The 12,901-nt window shown below is 39.0% G+C and overlaps 1 protein-coding gene and 1 long non-coding RNA gene across 3 annotated transcripts in view; one reads left to right on the top strand and one right to left on the bottom strand.

Moving 5' to 3' along the window:
• Positions 1-12,901, bottom strand: part of LOC134172126 (uncharacterized) — a 447,287-nt gene that overhangs the window by 173,887 nt on the left and 260,499 nt on the right. The window lies entirely within an intron of this gene.
• LRP6 (LDL receptor related protein 6) overlaps positions 1-12,901 on the top strand; it is a 128,019-nt gene that overhangs the window by 74,921 nt on the left and 40,197 nt on the right. For both annotated transcript variants that reach the window (XM_062634961.1, XM_062634960.1), the window contains exon 7: positions 151-322. In XM_062634961.1, the coding sequence (XP_062490945.1) occupies positions 151-322 (172 nt within the window). The remainder of the gene's footprint in view (positions 1-150; positions 323-12,901) is intronic.

Here is a 12,901-nt window from a genome sequence, read left to right as displayed (position 1 = left end):
ACCTGGTCTAGTGGAAGGTGTTTGTGCCCATGGCAGGAGGCTGGAACTAGATGAGCTTTAAGGCCCCTTCCAAACCAAACCATTCTATGATTCTATGAATATTGAAACTTTGGATCAATAAGAGTTCTTAGGATTTTGTTTCCTTTGCAGGTACATGTACTGGACTGACTGGGGAGAAATGCCAAAGATTGAGAGGGCAGCACTAGACGGCTCAGACAGAATTGTGCTGGTGAATACCTCCCTCGGCTGGCCAAATGGACTGGCACTGGATTATGCAGAAAGCAAAATATACTGGGGAGACGCCAAAACAGACAAAATAGAGGTTTGTAATTGCATCTGCATTTTTAATTCCATGGCGCTATAGAATGTAGTTATTCTACTTTTCTAGGTGTTCAAATTCAGATATAACCCCAGAGTGCAATGGGTTAATGGTTGATTTGTGCTTTGAGAAACAGTTCATTTTCTTGTGTGTCTTTGGGCAAGTTGCTCGCTGTTCTTGCCTTGGTTTTCTGTGTTAAAAACTGAAATTATATCCATGTAGAAGATCTCTCTTTTTAAGAATGTGTGATTAGAATCTGTTAAATAACTCGGTTCTTAGATCGTCAAGGAAAAAGTGATTTTTACTGAGAGCAATGTTTGTAGGTTAAAAAAGAAATCTCATTCTTTGCGCTGCTCAGCTTAGATGCCAGTAGAACATATTGTAAAGAAATAAATCCCATTTCACATGTTTGTACACCTACAAATCCTCTGTAATTTTCATCTCCCTTGTTTTGTTGGGGCTCCAGCGAGGGGAAGGGTTTTCCTCTCTTTCTGGTATGTTCTGCTGAAACTTTTAATTAGTAGATTTACCTTTCTTTTGATGAATTACAGCTTTCCTTAGGTACTCTTTACCATTGCAAATAATTTTCAGCACTTATCTTCTCTAGCCTTATGAAATTGTTCTTTATTTATAACTTCAAATAAGTCAATGTGAAGTCATAGTCTTGCACTGGAAGGTCACGTAACTGCTTGTTCTCCTTCAGAGTCAAAGGAACTCCAGTCCTGCAAGGTGAGTTGCTTTGAAGCACTCCTCAGGAGAGCCTTAGGGAGCACAGTTTTCTTTGTCCTGAAAGCCAGATTTTTAGTCTATAATTCACCTAACATTATACCAGCCCTGGGAAAAGAGCAGGGGGGTGAGTATCTTAGCTGTGCTTAGAAATGTATTTATAACAGATTGGGCACTTCAGCCCTGATACTGTCTTGGACTTAGAATGTATTTTGCAAAAGAAAAGTTGAGCGTTCTCCACTCTCATGCTTGCCAAAACACTGAGAATTTTTCATGCATTTCAGTCTTACTCAAACCGTGGTTCCATATTCATTAATAACAATTCTGTTCAGTGCTGGATCAGGTTGTGGTAGAAATTTTCGTCTCGATCAAGCATGAGCTCACTGCTGCAGTTCTGTCAAACTGGGTAGAACGTGTGATAGAATGTTTCTGCCAACATTACAGTGTCTGTGGCAGGACAGAAGATATCTGATCTGGCACAAAGTCTGCAGGGACAGTTTCCATTTCACTGTTTTTAAACCAATGTGAGCCAGCAGAATGAGTTTGTTCCAGGTTGTCATGTAAGATCTGTGCAGGGCATCAGAGAAGATTTATCATCTTAAGGTTTCAGAATTACTAGTTACTTTTTTTTTTCCTGTGAAGCTCCAAGTGTTAGAGTTATGAATTTACTGCTGCTGCTTTTTATAAAAAGTTAACATTTGTTAACTCTTAGTAATGCATAGAAAAACTTGAAAAAGCCTGGCTAAACACAACCGAGAAGAAATTCTCCCACAGTTTTTCTTTGGTGTTTTTGGATTTTATTTGCGGATTTGATTTTTACTTTTTTATTAGTTAATTTAGGGGTACGTGACAGAGATCTGTAAAATCAAGAAAATTATGTATAAGGTGACTAGGACCTTCCCACACACACTTTTTTTGATAGAAGAAATTGGCCATTCATAATACTGGCAGGTGATGGGTGCAGAACAGACAAAAGCAGATGATTCTTCAAACAGTGTGTGGTGAGTTGTGGAAGTGGTGGTGGATGTTAAAAGCTTACATGTGCTACTAGGAAGACTGAGTAAGTCTGTGGAAGGGAATTCCACTGCATTTTACTAGAAAATTGCCTTCTGAACCACAAATCACTGAACTGTAAATTGTTGTGGAATGAATGAGTCTTCTTGAAAACTTTCAGTGTGTTTGCTTTAGTATGCTGTTCTGTAAGTTTTAATTTTTCTCTGAGAATGGATACTTGGGTGGGACCTATTTATTGAACCCATACAGCCTCTCTTGTGTTGAGGCCATTCTATTCCTTGATGGTTTGGGGAGTCTTTATTCTGTTAGCTTGTTGCATTAGCTTTAGGGGGAACTTTGTGTTCTTCCTTAGAGGTACTGTTGCTGCTTGCTTAACTTGCTAACTGTGCTTCAGAGGGACAGAAATAGGTTGAAAATCTATGACCTCTGATAGCGGTAGATTGGAGCGTGAGCTCAGTGTGGCTTCTGTAATTAATAAAGCATTGAACGGCTCTGTAGGATGAAGAAGGGAGTGTTCATCTGAGGGAATGGTTCAGTTTCAAGTAGATTTTTTTTCTTTTCCCTCTCATGTGCTAAGTAATGCAAATGTAGTGGTGAGTTTCTTTACTGAGGAATCTTTGTGAATTTTCCCCAGGATCTCATGTGACCTCTTTGTAACCTTTTATGAGAGACTGGCTTTGTTATGGTAGGTACAGAAATCTCCCTACTTTCTAAATCTATGATAGCTAAAATACTACTAGCATTTCAAGTCTTCCCTTTTCCTCCCACTGCCTTTCTCTCTTACGACAACCATGAATCCTGAGGAGATTTGTTACCCTTTCCCTGCTCTTCCCATCCATCTTGTTTATCAGTTTAGTGGAAGATAATTTGACCTTCAGTAAATGTCTTAAACTTACATTTGGACAAAGGACACGGGGGAGGTGCGACGAAGAGGATATTTGTGACAGGATCAAAAGATGAAACTTGGAATTGGACATGAAGACATCAGACTAAGTGCCCTGTCCCTACCTTGTTTGTTATGCGTCAGTATATATTGGGAGGGGAGGGTAAAAGCAGGAGAAACACCTTTGTGTACTTGCATTCTGTTGCCTTTTAAGCAGTTTTTCATACATGATTATACATACATACTGCTTTTTTCCCCCACCCCTTAGTAGATGGAATTCCTCATAACCAATATTTAATTACAGTGCTACCAAAAGGAATGCTTCTTGCAGGGCTATGTTTCTGGTTTATTTGTGCCACATATGAGTTTTTATTATTTATTTTTTACACACTGATTCATGCTATGCTGCTCTGGAGCCCCCAGACGATAATAAAGCATCAGCAGGGGTTAATGGAGATGGGTAGGGGGTACAGCGGGAAGCTTTTGTTCCCATTTTATCTGGCAGCCTGCAGCAGGCAGAAGCAGGCTGTGGCTCAACAGCTTCGTCATTTATCTCGGTCAGGTTTCACTGCTGATAAACTTCTATTGAAATGGATGGCTGCTATTGTGCTTACCAGTAGGGAAGATTTCTCATTGACTTGCTACAGGTTTAAAGCATTTTCCTGCCGTGCTATGAGGTTAAAAATGTATGATCTGCTCTGTTGAATTGGTCTTATGTTTTCCTGCTCAAGTGACTATTTGTCTTCTGAGCACGTACACTACCTGTTTTAAGGCACAGGTTGGATTTAAAATGGTCAGCAAAGCTCATATTGATAAAGCAATTATAAATGGCTGTGTGCTGTGTGGCTGTGTGCATTAGGAGGAAATAACAGTGATATGGCTGATTTCTCACCATTTTTCAGTATTTCCTTCATTTTTCTTTATTCATCTTCTTTCCTATTCTCCATTCTCGGAGCCAGAGATGACACCCACTTACACCTACTAGTGGTGAGTTTAAAGAAAGGACTCTCTGCCTCCTATACAGAACCACCATTATCTAGTGATTTTTGAGTGCAGCTCTAACTTGAAGTGTTTCTGCGTTCCCAAATCTATTAGCTGTGCCTGGCATTACTGTCTCTAATCCTCATGATTAATATGGAAAGTCTTATATCCTGCTGTTTTTCAGAATAAGTACACATAAGTCTTCGGAACCCAGCCTTGTCAAACAACAGAAAGCAGATGCTGCTAAGACTTTTTTGAGCACAAAAATCTTGAACAGAGAGGACCTTTTTGTCTTTGACCTAGGAGGTAATAGCTTGGCATCTAGAGAATGCTCTAATTCATATTCTAATCCTGAAATTGCAGGGCTACATTTTCCTCTGATGACAACTAGCTCAATTTTGCTGCCACCCTAATAAGGAATTTTTGTTTTCTAAGCATTCACCATTTATTTTCTGACTGAAAAATTCTGTGTCGCAGCATTAGTCTTTGTATTGTGAAATGCTGATGACTTACCAAGCCTGATTACTGATCCTACCCCATCCACCCTACTTTGAAGCAGAGGTTTGAAAGTTGAGAAGCAGAAACCATTGAATTCCTAGCTGTTCAACACTGCTTCTTTTGTGTGCTTTGCATTAAGGTTTTGCAGGTGTGAGAGGTAATGTAGTTGAAACAAGGTAGTTGAAGTTGCTTTGCTGTTTAATGTTGGCCACATTTCTTCGTCCATCTGTTTGGGATAGTTGTGGCACTTGGGAACTTCATTCAGCAAAGAACAGCAAGTATGTGCTGTGGAAGGTAAGGGCAGATCCCTATACTCCATCCCAGTTTCAGAACAGTAAAGCTTACTTTTTCAGGGATTTTGCAACTGTTTCTTAACTCCGGCTAGGCCTACATTAAGAGAAAACATATATATGTATGTATATATACACTTTAAACTTAGTAGTAGAGTAAGGACTGCTTTAGAAAATAAACCAAAACCAAAAAAATGACAAAAAAAGCCCTCAAACAACAACAAAAGCATAGGTTAGTTTATACTTTCTGTAATTCCCATTTGTGAGGTTTCTTTTGAACTTCTGAATGAACTTAAGGAGGAATTAAATTTCATTATACAGACCATGATAGGAAAGCTATATTACAAAGCAAATGAATGACCGCCACAGATGACATACTAGTGCAGTCTCCTTACTGTCAAAAAGCCAGATAAGCATTCGAAGTTTGTTCTTATTTAAAAAACAAGAAAAAGAAAAAATAGAAAAAATTGAATTCCTTTCTTGCTTTGGCTTTTGCGCATGGTGCTACAGAATTTTCACTTAGGCATGTACCTTTTGCAGCTGTTCAAAGTGTTTTAATGTAAAAGTAAAAAAGAAGAAATATACTTAACATCTATGTTGGTTTCAATTTAGGAACATTAAAAATTCAAGTTTTCATTCCTTTTGATAAACAGAATATATAAATAAAACTGAGATACAAAAAGTTTTATTATTGTGACACTCATTATAAACTATTTGTGCTGATGAGTTCTCAGAGAAGTCCTGTGGGATCTGCTGTCATACTTACTGGAACAGGGAGAGATTCCTGGCACCTAACAACAGAAGGAGGATACTGAGGGAAGGTTTTGGGTAGATACAGCCAGAATTCTTGTCCAAGAGTAACATAACTCTGTATCTGCATACCAAGCATGGTATTTTTCCAAGAAGTGAAATTACTGCCCTAAAAAAGATGTGCTATTACAGAAGACTTCAGCATTCAGTTTTAAAATGGTTCTTGTGTCATAGATGTATGTTTCGCCCTGAAATCTGTGGGTGGTTTTTATCTAATGAGATGTAGATACCTCCAGCTCAGTAAGTTGTCTTTATAGAAAATGTTAGGAACTTCTGCAGTATGCCTTGCTTTACCCTAAAATAAATGTTTAGAATAGATTGGATGAGTCGTACTCTAAAAGTACCTATTCATTTCTCTGAACTCTAAGGAGAGCCTGGAGTACTGAGAGGCAGATGCTCACACTCAGGATGCGTTTGAGCAGAAGGTCATGCTGGCTTCTGTAACCTTTTTGAATGTTATTGTTAATGGTAGAAGTTAAGCTCTCTCAGACGTGGTTGTTGCTTACATCCCTGCAGCTTAGCTGAGGCTTTCCACATTGGAAATTCAGTGATGTTTCTTAGAAGCTTAGCTAATGGATGAGCAGTCCCATTTTGCTAATGATAGCTCTGTAACCCTCCTGGCTCCCAGTGGCTCAGCATGGAGCTGATTGGAGTACGTTTGGATCTCACTAATGTGTCATAGATGTTTCCTAGATTTTTCCCATTGGAGTTAGGAAATGGTATTTTAGTTTATGCTGTTTTCCCATCTGGAAAGTAATGAGCAGTCAGTACCAGATACCCAAGGGAAAACACAAAAATCCCTCAAACTAAACCAACTAGATCATCTGACTTCACTGAGTCCAACATACTGAAAATAACATTTGATGGCAAGTTGGAGAATGATGGGAAGAGATACTGAGCCATCTTCTGCATTTCTGATTCAACTGAGTACTGTTTGTCAGTCTGTTATTATCCCTTAACCCTCCAATATTATGCCTGGGATTTTTTTGCCTTCTCCAAAGCACAAAAGATTGTACTGATCTTGGAGCTGGGGTTCTTCAGAAGCATTCATGTGACCTTGTGATCCCTCTCCATAATTATTCAGCTTTCCTCACAAAGGCTTTTTATTTCACTCTCAGGTTTTTTTAGTCCTAACATAAACTTTTCATCTGGTACTATTCATGATGATACAACTTCACAAAGGTCTGTGAGAAGAGGATTATAATAAACTGAATAATTTTTAGTAGGCAGGTAAATACATATGGTGGAAGACCAATCTTCTGGACATGCAGAGGCACTTGGAATTAAAGTGATTTAGCAAAGGGAGCAGTAGAATCAATCTAGTAGCTTACTGCCACCAAAAGAACAGAGGCTTTTGCCCGTGTGCAAGGGCATTAGAGGCTGTATTGCTGAACTAAATCTTGTAAAACTGTCCCCCAAAACACTGTGAGGGTTCAGGTTGGTTTTAGCTAGTCTCCTTTGCTTCCTGCAAAGTATGTGTACAGCTACTCATAGGACTTAGTTGACAAATGGAAAGTTGCAAGATCAATGTAATTAGCTTCCTCTGTACTCCTATAGCCTGTGCCCATGTAACAGAACACACTCTTGACTTCTGCCACTCCACCCTGTGTATTAATGTACCAAAATTAATTTTCATAGCCAAGCATCTTTATTCACCTGTTGTAGCACTCAATCTTCTCAGAGAAGCCTCTTTTTTTTTTTTTCTCTCCTGTGAAAACCTCTCTTCTCATTCTCTTCATCATTTCAGCTCGATTTTTTTGTCTTAGACTGTTCTTTACATATGCAGGGGTTCTTTGTGTTGCATGAGACTGCCTAGGAGATGTCACATCTGATTGTCACAATGGTGTTAAACTCCTTTCCTTGCCTTCTTGTCACTGTACCTGACTTGAGCTGTTTCATTGAAAACCCAAACAATTGTTTCTAAAATTAAATTCCATCACTGAGAAAACATTTCTGCTGTTGGAATTGATTGATCTGGGAGCTGAGAAAGTTGCCCTATTGTGAAAGAAATGAGCTTATAACAGTGTCTGTAGCATGGTAGAAAGGGTATTTATGAAATTGATCTCTAATCTGTTTTTATGTATTTATCATCACTGCAGTCCTATTAGGAATATTATCCATGCTCAGGAAAACTATATTTTGAATACTTTGGGAAAATGATTAGAGCTGAAAAGGAGGGTGCTGGGGAACTGTTAAATTAGAAATTGGTAATGGCGATTAGAAAACAATCAACGGTAAGAAATTTTGGAGTTGGCTGGAGGCAGTTGGTTTCTGAAGCAGATACATAATTCCAGGTATCCCTTTTGCTGATTTATCAGGATTTCACTGCCGTGAAGAGATGGCTTCTTGTTTCCTATCTGACATTCCTTAATATTTTGGAATTGAGGGGAAATGCTGTTAACACTAAGTTAATTACACTGACAGAATAATTTCCTCAAGATGAGTTGAAAGTTTTGATTGTTATTCAGAGAGAGTATACTTGATCAGGACTTCTCTTTTAGAGGGGAAGACTGATAAAACTGGAAATTTAGACAAGGTGTTCCTTTTTTCTTCTCTTCAGCACTGCTGTTTTATGGAAGGTACATGTGTTAGTTGTTTGATATAGCCATAACAGTAAAATCATTCTGGTCCATTCCATTCATGTTGCTTAAAGAAGAAAATTGATAATACATAATTATCAAACATTGCCTGAAAAAAATGCTAATGTAATCTTTGGAAGGCATTCTAGCTCTCTTTTAGAGTTCTTAAGAGACATGCTGCTCCAGTTTTCTTTTTTCCCTTAACTAAAGAAGTTTAATGAGTGTTTTTCACTTTTCTGATATAGTAAGATTCATGTACATTTAGGTGGAAGATGAACAGTAGTATTCTTGATTAGTAGTTTTGTGAACTGAGTCAGTATGTGTTGTATCAAACAAACACCACATGTAAGTATTTATCACAGGATAATCAGGACTGAACTAACTAAGCCTAAACCTCGACGGTTCCTAAACTATTTCAGGTATAATGTAGGCCTCATTCAAGATTTTTTTTTCCATGGTATGTTGAAATATCCAGGATATATGTGTTGAATTCAGTATTTCACAGCTCTCTTACAGTAATACTGCTTTGAATTGATCTTACACAGATCAGTGATAATGATCAAACTCATAAGAAAATCACCATTTTATTTTTAGTTGTATCTATTCTTAGAGTGCATGTGTGTGACCATGTTGAAAATGTGAAGGTGGTAATGCTTTCTGATGCTTTTCTACTGTCTTTCAAGCTACTGCAAGAAAACCAACTTGTCATTGGAATAACTTAAGAGTTTAAGGACTGCTCAGGAATTTACCTTTTCTTTTTCTGTGACATTTCTTTCATTTAAGTCCATGCCAAATGGCTGGGATTTTTTTCCCAGGCTTTAAGATAAACTGTATATCTGACAGTATATTTCAACATGTACCAAAGACACAGGCTAGTGTGTTCTGCATCTGTGGGACACATGACATGCAGAGCACTGCCACCAAGTCAGAGCACTCTCTTATTCTTTATCCTTTCAGAAGGAAGATAACTGCTGCAATTGTATCCTTACTGTGAGTCGGGGGGGAGAGATGATTTCCAGCTGTGGTCCCTGCTAGAAGTTTTGTAGAGCTGGTGCATTGATAGCAGTAGTACTTGAGGAGGGCAATTGAGGTTCTGTATATTAAGTGGGATCTCCTGGCCTCTCCGAGGATCAGTAAGTGGTTACTGGTAAAGAGGCTGAAGTTCAGGAACCAGTAGATGGATGAGTCCCTGTTGTTTGTCCAAAAATTGGCTGTCAAATTTAAAAATCAGGGCTTAGGATCAAGTTATCTTGTTGTAAGATGTTTGTAAATGTTTATGTATTTTACAGGAGGAAGTTGCTTGTGTTTGGTTTTGGGGTTTTGTTTTATTAATGTGCCTTTCTGTGAAATTAATAAAGTTCTGGCAGCATCTTGTGTAGCTGGGGGCTTTCAGACCATCACAGAAGCCTATTCCATTCTTGTAAGTAAGTGTCAATTCTCTGAAGGTACAGAGTTACAAGCCATTGTTTGTAAATTTTTATTGTGTATTGACTTTCTCTGTTGCAGTCATTCCGAGAGAGAGCTTAGCATCCATGATATTTAGCCTGCTCCCTGATTATTTGTAACTACATCCAAAAGAGGACCAAGGAAACTACCGGCCCATTAGTCTTACTTCAGCCCCTGGAAAGAGTTCTTCTAGAAACTTGCAAGCGAAATGAAGCAGGTGATTGGGAAAAGCCAGCACAGACTTACCAAGGGCATATAATGCCAGACCAACCTGATCACCTCCTACAACAAAATGTTTCCTATCAATATGAGAGCAGTGGATGTTATTTACCTGGCCTTCAGCAAAGCATTTGACATTTTCCCACAGCCTTGTCCTAGACAAACTATCAAGATACAGACTCATTGGATACTCTGTGAGATTGGTAGAGAACTGGTTTACAGGCTGCACTCGAAGGGTGGTGACTGGTGCTTTTTACTCAAGCTTGCAGGTGTCACAAATGGAGTCCTCCAGGGATGGATACTGGGTCCCATGCTGTTCAATATAGAATCATAGAATGGTTTGGATTCAGGTGACCTTAAAGATCATCTAGTTCCAACCCTCCTGCCACAGGCAGGGACACCTTCCACTTGACCAGAAATCTACCCTCATTCAGTTTAAAGCCATTCCCCTTTGTCCTGTCTTCATAAATGATCCAGGTTTTGGCTTGAAAACACTCTCATCAAGTTTCTTGATGACACTAAACTAAGTGGTGAGGTGAGCGTGTCAGAAGGGAAAGCTGTCTTCCAGAGAGACGTGGACAAGCTGGAAGAGTGGGCTAGTGCTCATGACTTAAAACGGAAGGTTATGGATTGCCCACTGTCACCCTGATTATGGCACTAGGTTTAATTACAAGTAAGTCATACCAGGTTTGTCTGGCAGCCTCCCAGGTTTACACTGGCAAGTGTGTTTTTTCCAGGGCTGCGTGCTGTCTTCTGCTCTGGGAGTCTTCAGTCCTGAGGCTCTCTGGTACCTTGTAGAACTGGCCTTTATGTTTGATATTGATCTAAGTATGGCCTAATAGGGTCAGAAGGTTTATATTATTAGCATCTTCTCAGTGCTGTGGATATGACTTAGTAGTGTACATCTGTCTAGCCTGCACTGGCTTTGGTCCACTAGACCTGAGTTGACTACTAGTCTGCATAGCTTTGCCAGGGTTCTAGCACAAGCTCTCACCAGAGAGAGAGTGAGTTTTTCCACATGTGGGTTAGGTATAATGATTCCCACGAGTGGGATAGGTATAATGATTGGACTCTAGACTTAAACCGATCAAATGACAAGTGTAAACTACTGTCCATTCAAATCCCAGATTATCAAAAAGGGAAATTCACTGCATTAGCCTATTTATCACAGTTATTACTGGTATTCAAGAGTCAATTGAATCCAGGGTATCTGACAGCAAGGAAGACCCTTAGAATATTTCACTGTGCAATCCAGTCTGTAACTTTTAAAATAGAAGTAATGCTTCAAAGTTGTTATTTTATTGTTCCTGCTGACCATTAAGTGCAGCATCTTAAACTGCAACCACATTTTCAGGATTAATTCATTTATTTTGAGTAAGCTGTAATTTCGTGAGACCATAGGTTTGCATTCATTATTGTTCTGGGATAAGCAAAGCCCTTCTCCTACAGGCAGCATATATCTCGTATTTTTTCTGAGGCCATTTAATTTTTGTACTACTTTCTTCTTTTTTTTTTTTTCCATAGAACTACTCACTATTTCACTAAAGGTAGTGTTTGTGGTTGCACCACATCTGTTTCCTGTTGTAGTCTATATTCTCACTGTGGTTTGCAGTATTCAGAATGGCCTCAAAATGTGAAACCCACACCACATTGTGGTTAAAAGCAGCATAAAGGGAGACCCTGCTTCATAGCAGCAGAAGGTAGGGTTTTTTTAGGGGGAGATTCTGTGGGTCAGGCTTCCCTGTGATGACCCTAACCCTTGCCACTTTCCTTCTGCATTACACCAGACTGTTTGGTTCTGTAGTATTCATGAAATTCTATTCAGGTCTTCTAAAATACAGCCAAAGTGAGTGTAGACAATGTGGTACTGTGGAACTCTTCGTATTGTGGTACCTGGCTGCCAGTGAGCAGATGTTTGTGCTAAGTAATATTGCACACATGTGCCCATGTAAGACTAGTGGGAGTAGGATGTCAGGTATGTGTAAGTACTTTCAGGTAGGCACCTGTTTTGTCTAGGTGACATTAAACTGTCTTTCAAAATAACCTATATGTGGCAAAGCAAAAATTAATTAAAACCAGATACTTAATCCTTAAGTCCTACCTTCTCTTTTCCTGACTTTCTTCCAGTATAAGAGAAATTTTTTTGAACAGCTCCCCAAAAGTTTGCCAAAGAAAGTTCATCCTGCATCATACACTTTCCAGCTAAATCTCTTTGCCAGTAGTTAAACACTCCCTTAAATGTAGAATTTTCTTCCTTTTATAAGTACAAGGCAAAAAGCATAGTGTCTAAAGATACTGCTTTGTGATAGTGATGTTTTACCGTTTATGACTGTGTGGTTTTAGTTCACTCACTTTGCAACATCCATCCATTCTGTGTATCTTTTTGGTCTGCTTAGCAGGCACTAATTGCCATGTATTAATTAGCTGCAAGCAAATGGCTTATCTCTGTAGCTTAAGGGGGAGGGGGAAAGAAATCATCACAGAAATGTAAAATTACTGTGTAATGGTTAGAAAAGGGGTGGTAGACAAAAGGGGATGTCCGGTTTTGCCTGGTGACAGTTCCTTGAAGGAATGGTGGACTTAAGGACTGTAACTCACGGTTTATTTTACAGATGTTAAATTTGTGTCCCTGGTGCTAAAGTTAGACATTAGTCTGTTGTTTAGCAACATCATTTATCAAAACAGAGTGTAGGAATCATGCTGCTAGTAATTGAGAGAGCCAGCAGATGCTGAATTTTCTGAAGTAGAATAAACGCAATAGCAGGGCTGTTTTCAAAAGGAAGTCCAGGAATTAGGCAATTATGCTGGGCTCTGAGCCCAGCTAAACAATCTGTGATAGGAAAAGCTATGTTTAGATTTAGTTATCAGTGTAAAGGACATAAGTTACAGCTTTAGGATGGTAAATGCACCATAATACAAAGTGAAGCTGCAAGTACCATGCTTGACTTTCTAAAGGACCTCAGTGAGAATGCAGGGAGAAAAACCAAAAATGTTTCAGCAAGTAATGCTCATCTTACTTTTGTGATGCGTGTGCATTAGTGCACTTGTGGAAATGTGCTGTGTATGCTAGACTGAAGATTTTTTTTGGTGAGCCAATTCCACAGAGTAATCATGAGATTTCGTAAAATAAGTAAAT

This window comes from Pezoporus occidentalis, unplaced genomic scaffold, assembly GCF_034315485.1.
Source record: "Pezoporus occidentalis ecotype Australia unplaced genomic scaffold, CSIRO_AGI_Poc_V1 ctg44, whole genome shotgun sequence".
In the NCBI taxonomy this organism is placed as follows: Eukaryota; Metazoa; Chordata; class Aves; order Psittaciformes; family Psittacidae; genus Pezoporus; species Pezoporus occidentalis.
This window is presented reverse-complemented; position numbering and strand designations above follow the sequence as displayed.